This window comes from Aquarana catesbeiana, linkage group LG08 (genome assembly GCF_042186555.1).
Source record: "Aquarana catesbeiana isolate 2022-GZ linkage group LG08, ASM4218655v1, whole genome shotgun sequence".
In the NCBI taxonomy this organism is placed as follows: domain Eukaryota; kingdom Metazoa; phylum Chordata; class Amphibia; order Anura; family Ranidae; genus Aquarana; species Aquarana catesbeiana.
Window position 1 is genome coordinate 280113690 of NC_133331.1, and position 25324 is coordinate 280139013.

Genomic DNA, 25324 nt, shown 5'->3' on the forward strand with positions numbered 1-25324 from the left:
AGGGCATTAAAAATGGGATGTGGATGGGTATTCCAGCATGCCAAAACACATGGCCAAGGCAAAAAAGGAGTGGCTCAAAAATAAGCACATTAAGGTCCTGGGAGTGGCCTAGGCAGTCTCCAGACCTTAATCCCATAGAAAATATGTGGAGGGAGCTGAAGGTTCGAGTTACCAAACGTCAGCATCGAAAACCTTAATGACTTGGAGAGGATCTGCAAAGTGGAGTGGGACAAAATCCCTCCTGAAATGTCTGCAAACCTGGGGCCCAACTACAAGAAACGTCTGACCTTCTGTGATTGCCAACATGGGTTTTGTCACCAAGTACTAAGTCATGTTTCACAAAGGGGTCAAATAATTATTTTACTCATTATAATTCAAATCAATATATAACTTTTTCGAAATGCATTTTAATGGATATTTTTGTTGTACTGTCTCTCACTGTTAAAATAAACCTACCATTAAAATTATAGACTGATTATTTCTTTGTCAGTGGGCGAACATACAAAATCAGCAGGAGATTAAATACTTTTTTCCCTCACTTTACAATATTTATATAGCATTATGTAAAATTACATTTTTTTTAAGTAAACTTCAAAATAATATTACATACATACATTACTTTTAAAACTATGTAGAGTGATTTATGTCATCATATAGAATTTAGGTGGGAGGTGGAAGATCATTGGTTAATAGTCTGGTTTCATACCAGTAAGCATATTGGAAGAATTGTACTATAGGTTGTTGGGTATCAATAGGCAAGGTTTGAATCAGCGGTCCCCAAAACTCCCCGGCACCAGGGAACGGCTGCTCAGAAGTCAACCCCTTCACATCACATGGGAGGGGTTTTAGGTTGGTGGTTATTTGTGTTGCAACCTGTTGTGGGGGGGTTGCAGCTTGACACCTGGAGGGGAAGGGGGGGAGGTGAGGGTGGTTTGCAACTTGTCAACTGGAGGGTAGTGTTTGTAGCCTGTCACGTGGGGTGGGGGGGGTGTGGTGGTTTCAGCCTGCCACCTTAGAGGGGGATGCAGCTTATCACCTGGGGGCAATGGTGGAGGTTGCAGGCTGTCACTTTGGGGGTGGGGTAGGGGATGCAACTTATCACCTGGGGGAAGGGGGGTGGTTACAGCCTTTCACTTCAGGTGGGGGGTGGTGCAGCCTGGGTCTCACTAGTGGTATGAGATTCTGTCCCCAGCCCAGCCCTCCCCTTCTTCTTTGTGCCTACAGAGAGGGAAGGGAGTAGTGGCGCTAGGAGAAGGGGAGCGGGCACCCATGCAGGTTGTGCCAGCTTGCTCTGCCCACCACACGACCCAGCTGCCAGCAGGTCACTTTGGGGACCCCTGGTTTGAATGAAAGCTTCCCAAACATCAAAATTTGTGGACCTGTGTTTCCTTGTGTAGGGAGGCCTCCAACTATTCCATTTAAAAAAACAAGCCAATTTATCTACAAACAATAAAATAGTGGGAGGATCGGGGTAAATCCATTTGTGCAGAATGGCTTTTCTTGCCACAAGAAATATAATGGTGAAAGGTTCTTTGCAGCCATTAGATATTTTGACTCCTGGAATGTCTCTCAGGCCTAAGAGTGCCCATTGTGGAGTAAAGGGCAGATGTAAAGGTCTATTTAAACTTTTTCATGAGCAGTTTGTCTACCTGGGCTGTCATGGAGAGAAAAAGGGAAATCCTTTTCATGGTGGAGATCATGTCTTATTAGACACCAGAAGACTCTTTATTTATATAGGTAACATATTATTTTACCATATTTGTACTGTAGAATGATGAACGTTGTGCAAATCGCAATGTATTTGACCACTCCAGTGGCACATCCCTGTAGTACATCAAAATCATGAATAAAATAGTCTGACTTTACTGGCCAGGACAAGAGTGCACATGGTATGAATATAAAATTTCATAAATATTTATCAGAATTATAAATAAAATCACTTGAGACCAATATAAGGTCCTAAAAAACATCACTGTACATGTGTATGCTACTACAACATATAGTTGAAAAATGTACAACTGAAATATCCACCACAATAGAAGTATTATCTTGTGTAGATGAGTCTTCATCCATCAATGCATTTGTCTTTTGCTTCCTCTGGACATATAGAGGAGAACTGCAGTGATTACTATATTTGGAGAGATACAGTATCTCACAAAAGTGAGTACACCCCTCACATTGTAAATATTTTATTATAACTTTTCATGTTACAACACTGAAGAAATGACACTTTGCTACAATGTAAAGTAGTGAGTGGACAGCTTGTATAACAGTGTAAATTTGCCATCCCCTCAAAATAACTCAACACACAGCCATTAATGTCTAAACCCCTGGCAACAAAAGTGAGTACACCCCTAAGTGAAAATGCCCAAATTTGGCCCAATTAGCCATTTTCCCTCCCCGGTGTCATGTGACTCGTTAGTGTTACAAGGTCTCAGGTGTGAATGGGGAGCAGGTGTGTTAAATTTTGTGTTATCGCTCTCACTCACACTTTTGTGAGATACTGTATGGCTAAATGTACAGAGAATCCCTTGGGTATCGAGGCATCAAGACATGGCGGGGACAGGGACAGCAAATGGGACCATACTGACCAAGGAAATTGGAGTATAGCATGGAACCATATAGGTGTCTTCAAATTGTCCTCCAGAGACATACATTCAATAAAAAAGGATCTGGGAGGAAATTTACAAGTGACCCATAGAATAAGACCCTCTCGCAATAATAAGTTTCAATATCTTTGATAGATGGCACAGTATACTCTTAAGCCTGTGACTAAAGTTCCCCAAATAGATATTATAACAGCAGTATAAATGGTCATTGATGCATGCGTCCTCCAGATTCTAACCTCATCTCATATCAAGGGTCCAAATACCATTGCATAGATCTACAGTTATAGCAAGCCCATCTTCATAGGTTGTCCACAGTTATAGCAAGCCCATCCACGTTGGATGCCCAGAGTTATAGTAAGCCCATCCACCTAGGATGTCCAGTTATAGCAAGCCTATCAGCCTAGGATGCCCACAGTTATAGCAAGTCAATCATCCTAGGATGCCCACAGTTATAGCAAGCCCATCCACCTAGGATACCACAGTTGTAGCAAGCCATCCGCCCAGTTCCAGCAAGCCCATCCACCCAGGATGCCCAGTCTAGGAAGCCCATCCAAAAGGCATTGTTCACAAGAGCTTCAACTTGTCAGAAAACAATGTGTACATCAAGTTTTTGTTTGGCTTTTCTGAGCACCCTTGTCAAAGCCTTTAAAGCCCCATTTTGGGGAGGTTGACCACAAATTATCACAAACAAGCCTATTAGCTGCAGTGACAGTAAGACCTCATACACACGATTAGATTTTCTGCAGATTTATGTCTTCCAATTTACCTAAATCATATAATATGAGGTCAAACCTTTAGAGTTTCAATTTGTATACAATCAGGCAGGCCCTTGCACTCCATGGTTTTGGTAAATCTGAAGACAAAAATCTGCAGAAAATCTAATAGTGTGTATGGGGCTATTGATCCTATTAGGACCTATGAATAACAACCCTTAATTGGAACTGCAAATTACTCCAAAGGTTTCAACAAAGCTGCTTAAAAGTTGCTGAAAACATCACCAAAGTTTTACAGATGCTAGCTGTACACACTGCACTGATAAATGCTGAAGCATGTGAGAACAAGGCCAAACAATCCAGGATGATGCTTAGCAGATGACCAGGCAAGCTATAGCATACTATTATAATAGGTAATAGGGATGAGCTTCGAGTTCGAGTCGAACTCATGTTCGACTCGAACATTGGCTGTTCGCAAGTTCACCGAACAGCGAACAATTTGGGGTGTTCGCGGCAAATTCGAATGCCGCGGAACACCCTTTAAAAGTCTATGGGAGAAATCAAAAGTGCTAATTTTAAAGGCTAATATGCAAGTTATTGTCATAAAAAGTGTTTGGGGACCTGGGTCCTGCCCCAGGGGACATGGATCAATGCAAAAAAAAGTTTTAAAAACGGCCGTTTTTTCAGGAGCAGTGATTTTAATAATACTTAAAGTCAATCAATAAAAGTGTAATATCCCTTTAAATTTCGTACCTGGGGGGTGTCTATAGTGTGCCTGTAAAGGGGCGCATGTTTCCTGTGTTTAGAACAGTCTGACAGCAAAATGACATTTTGAAGGAAAAAACTCATTTAAAACTACCCGCGGCTATTGCATTGCCGACAATACACATAGAAGTTCATTGATAAAAACGGCATGGGAATTCCCCAAAGGGGAACCCCGAACCAAAATTAAAAAAAAAAAATGACGTGGGGGTCCCCCTAAATTCCATACCAGGCCCTTCAGGTCTGGTATGGATATTAAGGGGAACCCCGGCCAAAATTTAAAAAAAAAAATGACGTGGGGTTCCCCCTAAATTCCATACCAGACCCTTCAGGTCTGGTATGGATTTTAAGGGGAACCCCGCGCCAAAAAAAAAAAAAAAAAACGGCGTGGGGTCCCCCCAAAAATCCATACCAGACCCTTATCCGAGCACGCAACCTGGCAGGCCGCAGGAAAAGAGGGGGGGACAAGAGTGCGGCCCCCCCTCCCTCCTGAACCGTACCAGGCCACATGCCCTCAACATTGGGAGGGTGCTTTGGGGTAGCCCCCCAAAACACCTTGTCCCCATGTTGATGAGGACAAGGGCCTCATCCCCACAACCCTGGCCGGTGGTTGTGGGGGTCTGCGGGCGGGGGGCTTATCGGAATCTGGAAGCCCCCTTTAACAAGGTGACCCCCAGATCCCGGCCCCCCCCCTGTGTGAAATGGTAAGGGGGTACATAAGTACCCCTACCATTTCACGAAAAAAGTGTCAAAAATGTTAAAAATGACAAGAGACAGTTTTTGACAATTCCTTTATTTAAATGCTTCTTCTTTCTTCTATCTTGCTTCATCTTCTGGTTCTTCTGGCTCTTCTGGTTCTTCTGGTTCTTCCTCCGGCGTTCTCGTCCAGCATCTCCTCCGCGGCGTCTTCTGTCTTCTTCTCCTCGGGCCGCTCCGCACCCATGGCATGGGGGGAGGCTCCCGCTCTTCTCTTCTTTTCTTCTTTTCTTCTTTTCTTCTCTTCTTCTCTTCTTCCTATTCATTTTCTTCTCCGGGCCGCTCCGCAATCCATGCTGGCATGGAGGGAGGCTCCCGCTGTGTGACGGCGCTCCTCGTCTGACAGTTCTTAAATAACAGAGGGGGGCGGGGCCACCCGGTGACCCCGCCCCCCTCTGACGCACGGTGACTTGACGGGACTTCCCTGTGGCATTCCCCGTGACGTCACAGGGAAGTCCCGTCAAGTCACCGTGCGTCAGAGGGGGGCGGGGTCACCGGGTGGCCCCGCCCCCCTCTGTTATTTAAGAACTGTCAGACGAGGAGCGCCGTCACACAGCGGGAGCCTCCCTCCATGCCAGCATGGATTGCGGAGCGGCCCGGAGAAGAAAATGAAGAAGAAGAGAAGAAAAGAAGAAAAGAAGAAAAGAAGAAGAGAAGAAGAGAAGAAGAGAAGAAGAGCGGGAGCCTCCCCCCCATGCCATGGGTGCGGAGCGGCCCGAGGAGAAGAAGACAGAAGACGCCGCGGAGGAGATGCTGGACGAGAACGCCGGAGGAAGAACCAGAAGAACCAGAAGAGCCAGAAGAACCAGAAGATGAAGCAAGATAGAAGAAAGAAGAAGCATTTAAATAAAGGAATTGTCAAAAACTGTCTCTTGTCATTTTTAACATTTTTGACACTTTTTTCGTGAAATGGTAGGGGTACTTATGTACCCCCTTACCATTTCACACAGGGGGGGGGCCGGGATCTGGGGGTCACCTTGTTAAAGGGGGCTTCCAGATTCCGATAAGCCCCCCGCCCGCAGACCCCCACAACCACCGGCCAGGGTTGTGGGGATGAGGCCCTTGTCCTCATCAACATGGGGACAAGGTGTTTTGGGGGGCTACCCCAAAGCACCCTCCCAATGTTGAGGGCATGTGGCCTGGTACGGTTCAGGAGGGAGGGGGGGCCGCACTCTCGTCCCCCCCTCTTTTCCTGCGGCCTGCCAGGTTGCGTGCTCGGATAAGGGTCTGGTATGGATTTTTGGGGGGACCCCACGCCGTTTTTTTTTTTTTTTTTGGCGCGGGGTTCCCCTTAAAATCCATACCAGACCTGAAGGGTCTGGTATGGAATTTAGGGGGAACCCCACGTCATTTTTTTTTTTAATTTTGGCTGGGGTTCCCCTTAATATCCATACCAGACCTGAAGGGCCTGGTATGGAATTTAGGGGGACCCCCACGTCATTTTTTTTTTTTAATTTTGGTTCGGGGTTCCCCTTTGGGGAATTCCCATGCCGTTTTTTATCAATGAACTTCTATGTGTATTGTCGGCAATGCAATAGCCGCGGGTAGTTTTAAATGAGTTTTTTCCTTCAAAATGTCATTTTGCTGTCAGACTGTTCTAAACACAGGAAACATGCGCCCCTTTACAGGCACACTATAGACACCCCCCAGGTACGAAATTTAAAGGGATATTACACTTTTATTGTTTGACTTTAAGCATTATTAAAATCACTGCTCCTGAAAAAACGGCCGTTTTTAAAACTTTTTTTTGCATTGATCCATGTCCCCTGGGGCAGGACCCAGGTCCCCAAACACTTTTTATGACAATAACTTGCATATAAGCCTTGAAAATTAGCACTTTTGATTATTCATGTTCGTGTCCCATAGACTTTAACGGTGTTCGCATGTTCGAACGAACTTTTTTCCTGTTCGCATGTTCTGGTGCGAACCGAACAGGGGGGTGTTCAGCTCATCCCTAATAGGTAATATCTTGCTGGAAGATTACCATTATTAATCACAAGATTCATGGGAGCTTAACAGTTGTATACAATTTTCAATTTTTCAGCAAAAAAGGGCACTAGAAACTTTGTCGTCCAGCCATAGTTGCCCTGCGTGACTGCTTTTTCCTTAGCATTACATACTTAACCAGAATACATGCCACTTTATCCAAAGTATATTATCATTGCTATCAATGCCTACAATGAGTATAATTTAGTAGGCACAAATACCCAATTCTCCGAAGTTCCCTCAGAGATAACTTAATCCAAGGTTGAGAATTTCTGCCCTATCCAGTAACATGTTGGGCTTTGAAGCACTTTGTCTGATGGCCATCAGAATGCAGTGATGCTTCCTGGGTTTCTTTAAAGGCAATATATAATGGTTTTGGGTTGTTTTCTATTGTTTTAAGTTTTTAATATTTTTTTATTTGACAGTTTACAATACATGCTGATGCTGGACTTTTTAATAAAAATAATAAGAAAGCTCAGCATTGCCTACACATTTGTTGGCAGCCAATCCATGACTATTTCAGGTGGTGTTTTATCTGCTAGAAGAGAGGGGCCCCAGCAGCCAGTGTCTTCCTTTCTCAAGTGCTCACTCAGATCTGATGACAGTCCTCGGCCTAACTGAACATCTGTAGGATGGATCCGAACCCCAACCTCAAACTAGGCCTGAACTGAACAGTCAACATCAGATCAAGTTAAACTGATGTTTCTTTGGTTGTATGGAAGCCAATCTCACCAACAATCTTGCTACATCTAATGAAAAGCCTTCCCTTATACCATCTCCCATAGTTCTGTCCTGATGCCGATAATATTACTGCAAAACAAGCTTATCCTGTAATATTATAATGATGCATTTGGTGCCAAAATGCAATGCGCCAAGGAATTGATAGTGGTAAAGAATGCTAACTTTCATTAAATCCTCTGCATTGTGTAAAAAGGCTGTTTGATCCTGTATGCACAGATCTTCCCCCTCCTGCAGGATCTCTCTTGGCAAGGCCAGATAAGACACACTCAGAGTAGTAAAGCTGCACATGCTCACTTTGGTCTCTATTGCTGGAGAGAACAGTTCCTTGTTGAGCTGAGCTTTTCTGGTCACATGATATTGACATCACACATTTGGGCATGTATACAGATCCTAAATGACAGCCCAGTCCCTCCATCCTCCATGCCCAGTAACTAAAAAAGAACACAGTGGGGTGGGATGTCACATCTAGATTCATGGATGATCTGCCTCCCATAACAGCATGAGGACACAGGCTATAGTGGGTATCTCCTCCTACCTGAACACTCAGCCCTCGGGCAAAACCTGCAGTTTATCATGCGACTGTGGTATACAGATCAGCCAAAAAGGTATATATAGTGGCAATAGTTTAATGTAGAAAGATTAATAAGCTGTGGGCACTGCAGGGGGGGATGAACTATTTTCATACTACTGGGTTTAGTAACACTTTAAGCTATAGAGAGGTGTGCACTGTGAGGTGAGGTTGTGCCTGAACTCTGATTTAAGAGCTGGAGTTGATATTTGCATATTGAGAACCCCAGAAGCACTCAGGAGGATAAATCATTGTAACATCACTTGGTGGATCTTCATCTCCCCTTACCTTTGCTGATGGTATGCTTCTTTTTGTTCTGGGGACAGGTTGAGGAAATGTGAAGCCAATATGGATTCTTTGGGTCAAAGTCCTGCATATTTATTGCTTTTAATATCAATAGGCTAGATTTATATAGCAATACCAGTAGGCAGGATTTACACCGTATATACCGCTAACAGTCGCAAAAGGTAATAAATGCGAGGAATTGGCTAAAGGAGAATGTAAAGGTTTGTATTTTTTAGTTAGAAGTGGGATAGGTTTCTCTGAAAAGATGGGTTTGCTAGGATCACCTAAATGCAAACAGAGCAGGAGATAGTGGGACAGATTCGGGAAGGGTGTTCCAGAGGATTAAAGAAGCCCTGAGAAATCCTGGAGTTGATGAGGGGGGTTAGCAAGCAAGAGGTCCTGGAAGGAGCAAAGAGGAAGTTTTGGGTCATATTTTGAGATATTGGTGGTATAACTCATGGAAGAGTTGTGGATGGGGTATGAAGTTCCAGAGGAGGGGGGAGGCTCTGGAGAAGTCTTGGAGGTGAGAATGGGAGAAGGTGACGGAGGGGTAAGAGAGCAGGATGTCTTGTGAGAACCAAAGAGGAAGTTTTGGGTGATATTTTGAGATGATATTGGTGGAACAGTTATGGATGGGGTATGTAGTTCCAGAGGATGGGCGAGGCTCTGGAGAAGTCCTAGAGGTGAGTATGGGAGAAGGTGACGAGGGAGCTAGAAGGCAGAAAGTCTTGGGAGGAGCAAAAAGGATGGTTTGTGTGATAATTTGAGACAAGGCTGGTTATGTAGTACGCGGCAGAGTTGTGGATCACTTTGTAGGTTGTTAGTAGTGGAGGGATTGGCAGAGAAGGGTGGCGGCCACTGAGTGGTTTATAAGATGGATAGGTATGGCATCAGCATTCATGATAGACTGAAGAGGGGATAGCCTATGGAGAGGTAGGCCAAGGAGGAGGAAGTTACAATAGTCAGGGGGAGAGATAGCAAGTGAGTGAATTAGTAGTTTTGTGTTGTCATTGATGAAGAAAGATTGACATTTAATTGGAAACCAGTGAAACAAAGCAATAAATAGTTTTATTATACAGAATAAAGAACACACAGCAAGACCCACATATGTAATGACCAAATACAATATAAGGCCAAACCTCTTATGGGTTTGCTTCTAAAGTGGCAAAGAAAACACAACAAAATAAACCCATAATTCTATTATGTATGTAGAATAAAGAGTTGATTTACCATAAAGCAGGGGTCTTCAAACTGCGGCCCTCCAGGTATTCAGGAACTACAATTCCCATAATGCCTAGTCATGTCTGTGAATGTCAGAGTTTTACAATGCCTCATGGGATGTGTAGTTCTGCAACAGCTGGAGGGCCGTAGTTTGAGGATCCCTGCCATAAAGCATTTACTTCTAGGTGGAGCCTAGCGGGTTGAGCCAGACCCTGTTTTCCTTTGTGTTTTGAATACTCCCAACAGTTGGATCTTATTTACGCAATTCCCAACTCTTCCCGTCCACCTAGGGTGTTCCTGTCCACCTTTGTGCGTTCCATATTCTCCTGTTAGATTTCCTATAACATAAAATAAATTAAAATTCAGCAGGGTGGTGGGATCTCTTCTAATGGGCAGAGCAGGTGTGCAGACCTGGGAATTCAACACCAAGATCTCACCAATAGGGCCCCCAAAAAGTCTAAGAAACTGTAAGGGGGTTTACTGCTCCAGTATCTACCAAACACTGAAATATCCATTCCTGGGAGGACTGACCCTTTAATTGTTAAACCCTATCTTCTTGCAGAGCTAAAAGACACACATTAACGCAGCTCTGTATTTTATTAATATATCATTCTTCTCTCACTTTCACAAGACCTGTGTTACTTAACCATAGCAAATCAGGGTTGTTCCTTAATACTGTGACTCATTTGCTGTCAGCGGGGTTCCTTGTTGACAGCAGAATGTAAACAAAAGAATTGCCGGCATTTTAAAACTGAAAAAAAAAAAACACAGTCTGGCATGGATTTTAAGGGAGGCCCCATGCCAAAAAAAAATGTGTTGGGTCCCCCCTAAAAATCCATACCAGACCCTTATAGGAGCATGCAGTTTGGCAGGCCAGGAAAGGGGAAAGGGGGGACAACCTCCCTCCTGAACCATACCAGGCCACATGCCTTCAACGTGAGGGGGGTGCACCCCCCCAAAAGCACCTTGTCCCCATGTTGATGAGGACAAAGGCCTCTTCCCCACAACCCTGAACCGGTAGTTGTGAGGGTCTGCAGGTGGGGGGCTTATCGGAATCTAGAAGCCCCTTTAACAATGTGGTCCCCAGATCCTGCCACCCCTTCCATATGAATGAGTATGGGGTACATAGTACCAGAAGGGCCTGGTATGGATTGGGGGGACCACCACACTGTTTTTTTTATTTTCTAATGTTGGCTCTTCTTTTGTTTACATTCTGTGGGAACCATGTTGACAGCAGATGAGTCATAGCTGTTAAGGTCAAGGCAGCAACCCACTCCTTAGCAACCAGCTATTCACACACCATTTCGGATCATTTGTTACTTTGGATGCTTCAAACATCCAAATGACACAAATTTTGGTAGTTGTTTCATTATAATTTATTTCAGATCTGAATCTCAGAATAATGAACATTTTGTATGAATTTGGATTCATAACAAAACGAATCACACATTTCTATTTAGCTGTTTGCCTGAAGTTCAGCTTATGAAAAACTGATCAAATGTTTTTCTTCCTCCATATAAGCATCCATTTAATCCATTTCATTGAGCCCATGCATGTGGCTCCAAGCTTAGGTGGACCTGCTGATGTTTGACAAGTCTGGAATTGGTGATGAAACCTCTCCCACACACAGAACAGGAAAATGGATGGATACCGGTGTGGACAACTTGATGTGTGACAAGCCTTGCCCTTTCATTAAAGCGTTTTCCGCATTCGGTACATGAATACGGCTTCTCCCCGGTGTGAGTCCTCTGATGTATCAAAAGATGGTCACTGCGAGTGAAATGCCTCCCACATTCAACACATGAATATGGCTTCTCCCCTGTGTGGATCTTCTGGTGCTTACTAAAAGCTGAGTACAGCGAAAAACACTTCCCGCATTCTGAACACGAATATGGCCTTACCCCGGTATGCGATCTCTGATGCTCAATAAAAGTGGTTCTCCAGGTAAAACATTTCCCACATTCTGGACATGAGTACGGCTTTACCCCTGTGTGAGTCCTTTGATGGTTGATAAGGCTGGTTCTCCGAGTAAAACATTTGCCGCATTCGGAGCATGAAAACGGTGTCAAACCAACATGAATCCTTTGATGTTTGGCGAGGTAGGCTCTTCGGGTAAAACATTTCCCACATTGGGAACAGGAAAAGGGCTTCTCTTCTGTGTGCAATGTGGGGTGAGAGGTGAGGTCTTCTCTCTGGGTGGAATGTTCACCACGGTCAGAAGACAGCAATGTATCATCCCCACTATAAAACATATGGTGGGTGATGGGGGGACAGAAATCGGGAAAACTGCCCTCCTGTGTAAAGGGATTGGGTAACAGATCTGCACTTGGAAGCATTAGATGGAGATTTGGGTTAATGCTGTTTACTTTGCAGTTTATCACGTCATTATCTTCTGTTTTACCATCTTCAGTGATAAAGGGGAATTTCACTATGTTAGTTCTGTTGTGTTGTCCATCTGGAGGAAATAGGAATACAGAAGTTAGTTTATAAACATTGGCTTATATAAGTGGTCACCAAACTGCTGCCCTGAGGCCGGATGTGGCCCTTTGTTTCCCTCTATGCAGCCCTTGGGGCAATATTCCATCCACACCTGACACAAATGTTGGGGCACTATTCTTCCCACTGACACCAGTGGTGGGGTACTATTCCTTCCACTGACACCAATGATTGAGTACTATTCCTTCTACTGATTCTAACAATAGGGCACTATTCCATCCACTGATACCAACAATAGGGCACTATTCCTTCCACTTATACCAACAATAGGGCACTATTCCTTCCACTAAAACCAATGAGAGGGCATTTCTACTCCCACTGGCCAAAGTCTGGCCCCTAAAGTCTGAAGGACAGTAAATTGGCCCTTTGTTTAGAAAGTTTGGAAACCCCTGGCTTATAAAAAGTGTTTCCAATAGTGTTCAAAAAATGTTTACATATCTTAAAAAGAGGTAATATGGTGGACGGTATATTTTCTGGCATACAGATGACTTTTGCAGCAATGTACATCTTTATAGCAGAATATTACATGTCCTAAGGAGAGAAGAGTCCAGGCTTGTGAGGTAGTCAGAGGTTGAAGCAAATACAGTGTCACTAGTTCACTAGTGTATACATAAAATGCTATGATATTGACCATATGTAAATAAATGTAACCTTGTATATTCCAATAAAGTGATCAATTTACATTGTCTGAGTATTACAACGTTATATCCATCTTTTCCTTTTTAAAACGTAATATTTAGTGCAAAGGTGGAGTTGGGACCTAAGACCTAGAACCAACATTTTTTCTGTGACCCATCTCTGTCCGATTGTTGATATATCGGTCTGACTACAATTTTCTAATATTAATATGTTATAGCCTTGCTTTTGACCACTCCATCTTCTCTATATCCTGGGCCATATCGCAACACATCATTTTGAAAATACCTTCAAAATGTATTTAAAGCTGAATTCCATACCTTGCCAATTCCTTTACATGTTGGGAACCAATACTATAGTGATTGCCATTGGCTTTTGGGTCCCGTGCCAAGCAGCTGCCCTGCTGCTTAGTGAACTCAGAAGGTTGCTCGCTTGGCATGGCCAGCATTCACAGTACACTTTGCACTTTCCTAAGGAATGCAAAACATCCTCTCATTGTACAAGGACCAAACAGGGGACCCTTTCCATGAGATCTGGAAAACGGTGGCAACCATTGTAATAGTAGGCCTACTACTGTGATTTCTATCTTTTACGAGATCCCAGAAGTGTTGCACATACATAGTTACATTGGTCCAAGCTGGGCCAATGTAACTATGCAAAAATATCCATACCAGGAATAGTATTTTCGTCAATGGAAATATTTTAGTCAGCTGCATTTTTCCAGTGATTAAAAAGAAAAGAAATTTACTCAGAGTTTTTGTCAATTGACAAAAACTATGACGAAAATCAATTCCAATGTTCGTCAATGAAACAAACGGAACCAAAATGTGAGGAAGGGACGTTTTACTCATAAAGACATTATGTAACGTCTAAATCTGTGTCTGTGTAGTTTGTTCAAACCTTATTACAGGCAGTCCATGAGTTACATACATCCGTCTTACATAGGCCTCATACTTACAAACGGAGGGAGACAACGGGAAGTGAGAGGAAATCTACCCCTAGGAAGGGAAATTGACTCCTGTGAGAGTTACTGTATCATCGGAAAAAGGTGTCTCCACTGAAGCTTTATCACCAATCCTTGTTTCCACAACAACATTCCATGACTGGAATAGTACCACTGGATTGGCGTAGGGCCAATGTGGTGCCCATGTTTAGAAAGGGATCAAAGTTTTTACCAAGTAACTATAGACCTGTTAGTTTAACTTCTATAGTCGGGCGGATACTGGAAAGTTTACTAAAAGACCACATAGATAAGTCCTTTCTGTAAAAAAAATATTTTAAGCAACAGACAGCATGGATTCATGAAAGACAGAAGTTGTCAAACAAAGCTGATTTCTTTTTATGAAAAGGTAAGTAAAACCTTGAACAGAGGGGTGGCGGTGGACGTGGTATACTTGGATTTTGCAAAAGCGTTTGACACAGTTCCCCACATATGGCTCATGTGTAAGGAAAAGTCTACAGGCTTGGAAAGATCAGTTTGTAAATGGATAGAAAACTGGCTAAAAAAAACAAATTCAGAAAGTAGTGGGTAACGATTCTTACTCTGAATGGTTTAAGGTTAGTAGTGGTGTACCCCAAGGTTCAGTGTTTAAAAATGATATAGGGTTTGGGATTAAAAGTATAATTTCAGTGTTTGCAGATGAAACCAAGCTATGCAGTGCAATAACGTCCTTGCAGGATGTCTCCAATTTACAAGCCAACCTCAATGCACTGTCTAATTGGGCAACTATGTGGCAAATGAGGTTTAATGTTGATCAATGTAAAGTTATGCACTTGGGGGCTAAGAATATGCATGCATCCTACATACTAGGGGGAGTACAACTGAGGGAATCCATAGTGGGTAAGGATCTGGGGGTTTTGTTAGATCATAAGCTCAATAATAGCATGCAATTCCAAGCTGCAGTTTCCAAAGCGAGCAAAGTCCTTTCTTTATTAACAGAGGTATGGACTCCAGAGAGAGAGCTATCATCTTGCCCCTGTACAAATCATTAGTAAGACCTCATCTGGAATATGCAGTTCAGTTTTGGGCACCAGTTCTCAAAAAGGATATCAGGGAACTGGAGAAAGTGCAGAGAAGGGCAACCAAACTGATAAAAGGCATGGAGGAGCTCAGCTATGAGGAAAGATTAGATGAACTGAATTTATTCTCTCTTGTTCTCTACTGTACATAAGTGGACTGTATAGAGAACTTGGTGTTGCATTATTCACTTTAAGCTCATCACAGAGGACAAGGGGGCACTCTTTACATCTAGAGGAAAAAATATTTCATCTCCAAATATAGAAAGGTTTCTTCACAGTAAGACCTGTGAAAATGTGGAATAGACTCCCTCCAGAGGTGGTTCTGGCCAGCTCAGTAGATTGCTTTAAAAAAATACCTGGATTCTTTCCTAAATGTACATAATATAACTGGGTACTAACCTTTATAAGTAAAGTTGATCCAGAGAATATCCGATTGCCTTTCGGGGGATCAGGAAGGAATTTTTTTTCCCCTGCTGTAGCAAATTGGATCATGATTTGCTGGGGTTTTTCACCTTCCTCTGAATCAACTGTGGGTTGACACGGGATTGTAGATTTTTTTAAATTTTTTTATTGGTTGAACTAGATGGGCTTGTGTCTTTTTTCAACCTGATTAACTATGTAACCCAACATTTTCAAAATCACAGGGACAGAAAGTGAGGCAAAATCTTCTGAACAGGGGCACGGACAGCAAAACAAATGTTCCCTATGATATCCAAAAAACGTAAAAAAAAAAAAAAAAAAATTTGACTGCAGTTGCACTTTACAAAAATTTACCTGTTCCAACCTACATATAAATTTAACTTAAGAACAAACCTACAGACCCAATCTTGTTTGTAACCCGGAGACTGCCTGTACCATAAATAATACCATGTTATTCGATTTTTTTTTTACTCCAGGAGTATATAATTTGAAAATTATAGAGAAATTCTTAAATAATGCATTACAATTTAACTAAACCCATTAGATTTTAATTGACTAAAATGTACTAGAGATTTTAGTCGACTAAAATGTACTGCAGATTTTAGTCAACTAAACTACGACTAAAACAATTCAGATGACTAAAATATGACTAAAACTAAAATGGCATTTTAGTCAAAAAACTAGAACTAAAACTAAATCAAAATTTGATGTCAAAATTAACACTGACCAAGAATTCAGCTTTAAAAAAATAAATTTCCGATGAGTTTTAAATACTCTGTACCAGTTCTGCTAGGACTGTAAAGAGGAAAACTCTGATAGTTTCATTCTTTGGGCAATGGGGAATAAAGCCCTTTTATGACTTGAAATGTGTGGAATGGTCTTATGGACAAATAATTACATATGCAAGAATGTCATAAAGCAGGATACAACATAGAGCAGTGGTTCTCAACCACAGTGCCTCACAGCTCCCATGGTGCCCCCAAACCTCCCACAGTAGCCCACAATGCCCTCTGAGAGCCCTCAGCCTCCACAGTGCCCTCTAATCTCCCACATGGCCATACAGCCTCCCAAAGTGCCCCCAACCTCCTACAGTGCCCCCCCCAACCCCCTCAAGAAACCTCATCGCTAAAGGATCATCAAGTCTGCTACAGAGTTCCCTACTTCACTCCACAAACCCCATCTTCCCCACACTTGACCCCAACCAGAGCCTTCCAGCATTTCTGGTTCCAAAATATACTTTAATTAAACAGTAAATCACAGATATAATTAGATAAAATTGGGTACTGGGTGCTTGAGAACATAACAATACAAAAAAAGCATCAAGCCTTGTACACCAAAAGATATAGAATGATAATGTATACATCTGTACTAGTCAAGAATCTAAGTAATACAGAGAGAAGAAGATATGCCTGAAGTTTTGCATAATGGTGTCCTGTTTGGTCCAATAGTAAATTGTGTAGGTCAGTGATCATCACTTTTATTGGCTCGAGGATTAAGGCACGAAATAGGTTAGGTGTTGGTGGAGTAGCGTAAGAGGATAGGTTACACATCCAAGAGACAGAGAGGTACTGTAAGTAGAAAAATGAGGAACAGGAAAGAAAAGAAAAAGTGAAGAAAGAGACAAGGTAGAAAGAGAGGGGGTCTACCACAGGGCTGCTCCAACACATCCCTAGGAAGGAGATGAGTAGACAAGTAGAAAGTTTCTTCACGGTTCAGAGTTGGCCTTGTCACGAAGTAAACCACAAGACAGGTTGATAATCCAACTAAGGCTGCCATATCGGAAGGAAACTATCGTACGTATCATCCAAGACCGCAGACAGTTTTCCAACAAAAATGGTGCCCTGAAGTCTCAACTTTATTTCTTCGAAGTTAAAGTGATATTAAAGGGAGGTTTATTAATTTTTTTAAAATAACAAATGTCATACTTACCTGCTCTGTGTAATGGTTTTGCACAAAGCAGCCCCGATCCTGTTATCGGGTCCCCCGCTGGTGCTCCTGGCCACTCCCTCCTGCCAATTCCCCCCATAGCAAGCTACTTCCTATGGGGGCTTTCCGAGCAGGCTCACTCCCGAGCTGCTGCTCTGTGTGTCCATTCATACACATACGGGTTTACGCTTTGCCCTGCTCCCTTTCTCTCCTTATTGGCTCAGTGGCTGTGATTGACAGTAGTGGGAGCCAATAGCTCCTGCTGCAGTCTCAGCCAATGAGAAAGAAGGAACCCGGGAGAGCCACTGCTCTGGTGCACATAGCTGGATCAAGATGGGGCTCAGGTAAGTATTAGGTGGGGCTGCTGCACAGAGAAGGTTTTTTACCTTCATGCATAGAATGCATGAAGGTAAAAAACCTTGAGCCTTTACAACCACTTTAAGTGATAGCAATTTCCATGCACATGCTATGGTTTGTTTTGTAGCCATAAATATGTGGGTAATCAGACAGTGGATATGCTGTGGAACATCTTTTATTGGCCTGTGGAGGAGGGCTTCCCATTGATGTTATTGTATTTATCATAGCATATACCGTGTTTATCGGCGTATAACACGCACCCCAAGTTTAGGAGGGAATTTTAAGGAAAAAAACTTTTAGGAGGGAAGTTTAAGAGAAAAAAAAAAACTTACTTTTAAATGCCCATCAATGCAACCTTATCAGTGTCCATCTGCAGCCTTGTCCATCATTGCAGAATGATCAGTGTCCATCTGTAGCCTTGCCCAGTGTCATTGCAGCCTTATTATCATCATTTAAAATGACCGCCGCCGAGATGCACAGAGCCGGATGTCCTGTGTACTCGGCTTCTCTCGGCTCCTCTCGCAGTCCCACCCCTTGGCCCGGCTCCTATGCTGGACATAACACAGGTCCAATGTCCAAGTCCAAGGACTGGGCGTGACTGAGAGTGGAGCCGAGCCTAGCCGAGTACACAGTACACACGGCTAGGTGTATATCGGCGGCTCTCGCTCCACCTGACAGCGGGGATCGGCGTATAACACGCACCCACGATTTTCCCCTGATTTTAAGGGGAAAAAAGTGCGTGTTATACGCCGAAAAATACGGTACTTTTATCTAGTACTTTTATACTTTGAAAACATATCACCCTACACCCCACAAACTTGAAAACACAAGGATAGGTGGGCCTTCCAGCATTTCAATACATGTTTTGCATTCCCAAACTTTAATTGTGCAAGTAAAAAACTTACATTTTTTCTATGGAGCATGGAAGATTTTGTAAGGATTTACTGGGTCCTGGTCTCAAAAACCACTGGCAAAAGAGGACAGAGGGAGAATCCAAAAGATGATGATCAGTGCTTGTAATTTTTGTTTTTCTTTGGACTGGACTCTTTCAGTAGAGGCTGAACAAGGAGAATCTGGCACTGATTTTTGGATTTAGTATTTTCTACTCACCTGTGCTGATCTCTGGGGGAATTTCCTCCACTTTAATCCTCACACGTTCTTCTTCCTCCTCCTCAGATTTGATGTCTCTAGTGTCTCCGGGGTCTGTGAATAAAGATGAGAATGAAGCCCCCGGTAATGAGATGTATGAGAGACCCCAGACATAGTTCCCAACTGTCTCTGATTTTGAGGGACTGTCCCTGATTTGGAGCAATGTCCCTCATTCCTCCTCATTTGTCTCTCATTTTGGTCTGCTCTATATAGATGTATATAAAATGCACTTTTAGTGGTTAAAAAAAGCACTTGTGGGTTTAACCAATCTTGTTTTTTTGTACAATTTTCCTTTAAAGGGGTGTGGCCAGGGGGTGTGTCCTATGCCTGCATACTTTTGCTGATAGGTGTCCCTCATTCTCATCTCAAAAAGTTGGGAGGTCGGCCCAGAGAGTGTGTGTGGGGGGAGACTGGTCATGTCTCTTGGCTGTTAACACACAATGACATGATGTGAGGAGGAGAGCCGGAGTCTAATAGAGGCTGATGTCTCCTGACTCCCCCACTGGGCACATACTGTCTCCCCATTACTGTCTACTGACAGAGGAGGGGGGAGAAGAAGAGATTGTTGTAGTGACTGAACAAGGAGAATCTGGGACTCTTCTCTGGATTTAGTGTTTATTACTCACCTGTGCTGATCTCTGGAGGGATTTCATCATCCTTAAATGGCACATCACCCATCTCATACGAATCTTCTGCTTCCTCAGAAATTTCCGTTCTATGATCACTCAGGTTCACGTCTACTGCCACCTATACAAGAATAAGAATGCTGTTCTGTAAAAAGTGTAGCTTCTGTAAAGAAAACAGAATACTTCCCTAATTTTAGAGGAACCTGACACACACAATGATACAGTCACCATCCAGACACATCCCTTGTCTGTTACTGGATAATGTCCCAGAATTCCCGACACCGCTCACCTCTCCCATCAGTAGCTCAATGATCTTGCTGGTGACTTCTTGAACCTTTTTTTTGTTCTTACTCTGGGGGTGAGATAAAGCCTCCTTAACAGGGCTTGGGGTCTTCATCAGGTTTGAGGCCACCATGCCATCGGATAACTTGAAAGCTATATAATTCTGCAATTTAAAGAAGAAATACCAGTTATGATGCTTAAACATTCTCAATGTACTATAATATAGTACTCGAACACCGTTAAAGAGGGAGTCCACCTAAAAAAATTAATAAAAGCCAGCAGCTACAAATACTGTAGCTGCTGGCTTTTAATAAATGGACACTTACCTGTCCTGGAGTCCAGCAATGTCGGCAGCCGAAGCTGATCAATCGCTCGGCTCTCGGCTGCTGCCGCCACCATTCTCTGTGAGGGAATCAGGAAGTGAAGCGTTGCGGCTTCACTTCCCGGTTCCCTACTGTGCATGCGCGAGTCGCACTGCACGTTCTAAGTGGTCCCCGCTATCTCATGGGACCTGTGTGTTTCCCAGGAGACAGCGGGGGGGGTGCGGGGAGGGGCATGACTCCCGCGGGAGTCTATTCCAGGAAGTGGGTGCAAATACCTGTAGTAGACAGGTATCTGCACCCCCATCCCCCCTGAAAGGTGCCAATTGTGGCACCGGAGGGGGGGAGGAATCAGATGAGCGGAAGTTCCACTTTTGGGTGGAACTCCGCTTTAAATTCTATGGGACACGAACATGAAAAATCAAAAGTGCTAATTTTAAAGGCTTATATGCATGGTATTGTCATAAAAAGCGTTTGGGGCCCTGGGTCCTGCCTCAGGGGACTTGTATCAATGCAAAAAAAAGTTTTAAAAACAGACATTTTTTCGGGAGCAGTGATTTTAATAATGCTTAAAATGGAACAATAAAAGTGAAATATTCCTTTAAATTTCGTACCTGGGGGGTGTCTAAAGTATGCCTGTAAAGGGGCGCACGTTTCCCGTGTTTAGAACAGTCTGACAGCAAAATGACATTTCTAAAGGAAAAAAAGTCATTTTAAACTACTCGCGGCTATAATGAATTGTCGGTCCAGCAATACACATGAGAGTTCATTAATAAAAATGGCATGGGATTCCCCCACAGGGGAACCCCGAACCAAAATTTTTTAAAATGTGTGGGGGTCCCCCTAAATTCCATACCAGGCCCTTCAGGTCTGGTATGGTTATTAAGGGGAACCCCGCGCCAAAATTTAAAAATAAAATGGCGTGGGGGTTCCCCTCAGAATCGGGTCTGGTATGGATTTTGAGGGGCACCCCGCGCCAAAATAAAAAAAAAAAATGGCATGGGTTCCCCCCAAAAATCCATACCAGACCCTTATCCAAGCACGCAAAGCAGCAGGCCGCAGGAAAAGAGCGGCGCACGAGAGAGTGCCCCCCTCCTGAACCATACCAGGCCACATGCCCTCAACATTGGGAGGGTGCTTTGGTGTAGCCCCCCCCAAAGCACCTTGTCCCCATGTTGATGGGGAGAAGGGCCTCATCCCCACAACCCTTGCTCAGTGGTTGTGGGGGTCTGCGGGCAGGGGGCTTATCGGAATCTGGAAGACCCCTTTAAAAAGAGGACCCCCAGAGCTTGCCCCCCCCTGTTTGAAATGGTAACGGGTACCCGTACCATTTCACAAAAAAGTGTGAAAATAGTAAAAAAAAAAAAAACAACACACACCGTGGGAGAAGTTCTTTATTAAAAAATAAAAAAATAAAACTGTCCCACGTAGTCCATTCACCTCCGCTGACGAACCGAAAAAAAAAATAAAGAAGATCAGCCTCCATGGGAGGCACACGCCATATGACACGTCCTCGCAGGTGACAGCTCTTTTAAAACTGTGGGCGGCACACAGTGTCATCACCAGGTGACACCGCCCCACTCTGACGCACGGGGACATCCCTATGGTTTCCCCCATAGCGTCAGAAGGGGTGGGGCCACCCGGTCCGCCCCCCTCTGACGCTACGGGAAAGCCATCAGGATCTCCCTGTGTGTCAGAGGGGGGCGGACTGGGTGGCCCCGCCCCCTTTGACGCTACGGGGAAGCCATAGGGATGTCCCCGTGCGTCAGAGGGGGGCGGGGTCACAGGAAAGTCTGCGTGCGTCAGAGGGGAGCGGGGTCACCTGGCAACGACACAGTGTGGCCCCGCCCACAGTTTTAAAAGAGCTGTCACCTGCGAGGACGCGTCATATGGAGTGTGCCTCCCATGGAGGCAGATCTTCTTTATTTTTTTCCATTGTCCATCAGCGGAGGTGAATGGACTACGTGGGATACTACGTTTATTTTTTATTAAAGGACTTCTCCCATGGTGTGTGTTGTTTTTTTTTTACCATCTTCACACTTTTTTTGTGAAATGGTTACCATTTCAAACAGGGGGGGCCGGATTCTGGGGGTCCCCTTGTTAAAGGGGGCTTTCAGATTCCGATAAGCCCCCAGCGGACCCCCACAACCACTGGGTAAGGGTTGTGGGGATGAGGCCTTTCTCCCCATCAACATTAGGACAAGGTGCTTTGGGGGGCTACCCCAAAGCACCCTCCCAATATTGAGGGCATGTGGCCTGGTACGGTTCAGGAGGGGGGCGCTCTCTCATCCTCTCCTCTTTTCCTGTGGCCTGCCAGGTTACGTGCTCGGATAAGGGTCTGATATGGATTTTTGGGGGGACCCCACGCCATTTTTTAAAAATTTTGGCGCGGGGTTCCCCTTAAAATTCATACCAGACCTGAAGGGTCTGGTATGGATTTTGAGGGGGACCCCCATGCCATTTATTTTTAAATTTTGTCACGGGGTGTAGCGGGGTTCCCCTTAATATCAGGGCCTGGTATGGAATTTAGGGGGAAACCCATGCATTTTTTTTTTTATTTTGGTTCGGGGTTCCACTGTGAGGGAATCCCATGCCGTTTTTATCAATGAACTCTTATGTGTATTGCCAGACTGACAATTCATTAATAGCCGCGAGTAGTTTTAAATGACTTTTTTTCCTTTAGAAATGTCATTTTCCTGTCAGACTGTTCTAAACATGGGAAACATGCGCCACTTTACAGGCATACTATAGACACCCCCCAGGTACGAAATTTAAAGGAATATTACACTTTTATTGTTTCACTTTAAACATTATTAAAATCACTGCTCCCGAAAAAACGTCAGTTTTTAAAACTTTTTTTTGCATTGATACATGTCCCCTGGGACAGGACCCAGGTCCCCAAACACTTTTTAGGACAATAACTTGCACATTAACCTTTAAAATGAGCACTTTTGATTTCTCCCATCGATTTTTAAAGGGTGTTCCGCGGCTTTCGAATTTGCCTAGAATACCTCAAATTGTTCGCTATTCAGCGAACTGGCAAACAGCCAATGTTCGAGTCGAACTGATGTTCGACCCGAACATAAAGCCCATCCCTATTTATTAATAGAGATAAGAGTGATGTCATATGACCTCCCAGAATCCTCCTCACCTCTCCAGTCAGGTTTGTGTTTTATTATTAGAGACAAGTGTGATGTCATGTGACCTCCCAGAATCCTCCTCACCTCTCCGGTCATCAGATAGACAATCTCCAATGTGAGGTTTAATATCCTCTCCGTCGTGTGATTCTGCTCCATCTCCATCTTTAGTCAGGTGATCTGTCTAGCGATGTTTTGTAGTAAATGTCCACATTGCCTGAAACAACAGAAATACATCCTAAAAAATTAGCTGAACCATATTGCAGACTATTTACCTCCTGAGCGATAATGAGACAGAAATCTCTAATAGGATCAAGTACCCAGGGCTAGCGCATCTTTTACATTTGGTGCCTCTTTAAGTGCAGGGATGCTGGTGCTGAAGACTTAACAGCAATCATCGCCAACAGGCATAGGTAGTTCATCCAACGTTATAACACTTGAGATGTTTTAGTTGCTTCAAGCCACCATTGCATTCACAGTGCATGCATAGGAAGGTCTAGATCACCTATTATTCATATCAGGTGTTGTGAATTATGATCATTTAAAAAAAATGAAACTGATTACACAATATGATGTGTTGCTAGCCCTAAAGAAGGGAGGCCCTTACAATACCTGGAACGCATAGGCTCTCTCATCCCACTAATCATTTATCAACCGATTGTCGACTCTATAACTTACATATATGGCAGCAAGGTGGCTCTGCTGCACAGGATCATGTACCTAGTAAGTGATCCTGCACTTCTGGGTCTGGGGTGCTCATGCGCGCCGTGGGCGACCCACTTCTGCTGTGATTATACACAGCAGGAGCTGATCTGCAGGTACTGCGGACTCAATGTCTGCCTGGCACTCGCCAATCATTAGAAAGAGAGCGAGAACAGCGTTCTGTCTATGTAAACAAGGCAGATCACCGTTCTGTTAGTAGGTAAGGCATTGATCCTGTGTTCCTGCAAAGCAGGAGTAGAAAAAGCACCTCCCCCACAGTACACAAGCACTGGCAAGGAACACGGTTAACCCTTTGATCGCCCCTGATGTTAACCCCTTCCCTACCAGTTAGGGTTGCCACCCCATCCCTTTAAACCCAAACACATATTAATTACACAGGTTCTGTGGCTGATTGGGGTGGTAATTAAACTCACTTGGTGCCTTATCTGCATTAAATTAGATGAGGTGACAACCCTACTACCAATGTCATTAGTACAGTGACAGTGTATATTTTTAGCCCTGATCACTGTATTAGTGTCACTGGTTCTCACAAAGTGTCAAAAGTGTCAGTTAGTATTGTTTCTTTTTTTCAAAGTTGTTCTTTTTGTTTATAGCGCAAAAAATAAAAAAAGCAGAGGTGATCAAATACCACCAAAAGAAAGCTCTGTAGGAAAAAAAAGGACATACATTTTATTTGGGTACAGAGTTGCACAACCGCGCAATTGTCAGTTAAAGTAACGCAGTGCTGTATCGCAAAAAAATGGCCTGGTCAGGAAGGGGGATAAATCTTCAAGTGGATAAAAAACATTTTGCATTCATAGTGACTCTTATGTGAAGCACACAGAGCTCAAAGTATTTTGGATTCACAAACCAGAACCAGCAAAACTAGAATAGTTTGCTGTTCCAATGCTCGGCATGGCTGGTCTACCTCAGCGCATTCAGGAAAGACATGAGCTCTACAAATGGTCCCACTAATGTTCAGAAGACCTGGCACAAAGGAATAAAGTGACCATCCATAGATGGATGACTAAGGTATGCTGCAATACGATGAGATGGTCCTGCAGTACTGGAGTTTATTTGTGGTCTTTCTCCGTAATGCCAATGCCCCATCTCGGTGGTCTCTCCTGGTGACCTCTGTCATGGAATGTTATTGCCAAATCAAGGCAGGGGGGTCTCTTCTGTGATTGACAGAGCCACCCTAATTCAATAGGAACACCTTACATATCCATATGGTCCCATGACCCCTTCACCCTGTCAACAAGAGAGTACTAAGACCTCCTTGCTCCCATAATAAACAGACATTATTACCTCCTCCTCACTGGGCACACACTCTGCAGCCTTACACCCCCAAGAGGAATTCCTCTTTTTCTCTGGACTACAACAAAATGGCCACTGTGCCCACACTGATAGCAACACCTTCCTTTTATTCAATTCTTTTCATATCTAATATAACAAAGTAAAAAAAATACTTTGGATCTGGTTTATAAAACACTTGATATGTCTTACTAAAATATTTTTGCAAATGAGATGATGAATTTAGTAGGCTTGCTACAACAAAATGGCTTCCAGTCTCTAACAGAGCAATCAATGCCCTCTAGTGGTAGCTTTGGTCC

At 43.7% G+C, this 25324-nt stretch overlaps 1 protein-coding gene and 1 long non-coding RNA gene across 2 annotated transcripts; one reads left to right on the forward strand and one right to left on the reverse strand.

Moving 5' to 3' along the window:
* The first annotated feature begins 1060 nt into the window (after positions 1 to 1060).
* LOC141104571 (uncharacterized) lies at positions 1061 to 12820 on the forward strand. Its single transcript, XR_012235490.1, has 2 exons — positions 1061 to 3735; positions 6802 to 12820. It is a non-coding gene; the product is annotated as an uncharacterized lncRNA (long non-coding RNA).
* LOC141104528 (uncharacterized) lies at positions 9467 to 25107 on the reverse strand. Its single transcript, XM_073594125.1, has 6 exons — positions 25020 to 25107; positions 23097 to 23226; positions 19560 to 19715; positions 19271 to 19391; positions 18606 to 18698; positions 9467 to 12096 (listed from the first exon to the last, which is right to left on the reverse strand). The coding sequence occupies exons 2-6, from the start codon at positions 23172 to 23174 to the stop codon at positions 11180 to 11182; spliced, it is 1365 nt and encodes a 454-aa protein (XP_073450226.1). The 5' UTR covers positions 23175 to 23226; positions 25020 to 25107; the 3' UTR covers positions 9467 to 11179.
* Between the last annotated feature and the right edge of the window lie 217 nt (positions 25108 to 25324).

Excerpts from the sequence above, each read along its gene's own strand:
- LOC141104528 (XM_073594125.1), bottom strand. The coding sequence starts at position 23,174 with ATGGAGATGGAGCAGAATCACACGACGGAGAGGATATTAAACCTCACA. Across the intron at positions 19,716-23,096 it reads TCTATCTGATGACCGGAGAG|AATTATATAGCTTTCAAGTT; the intron begins GTGAGGAGGATT and ends TTTAAATTGCAG. Across the intron at positions 19,392-19,559 it reads TTGAGCTACTGATGGGAGAG|GTGGCAGTAGACGTGAACCT; the intron begins GTGAGCGGTGTC and ends ATTCTTGTATAG.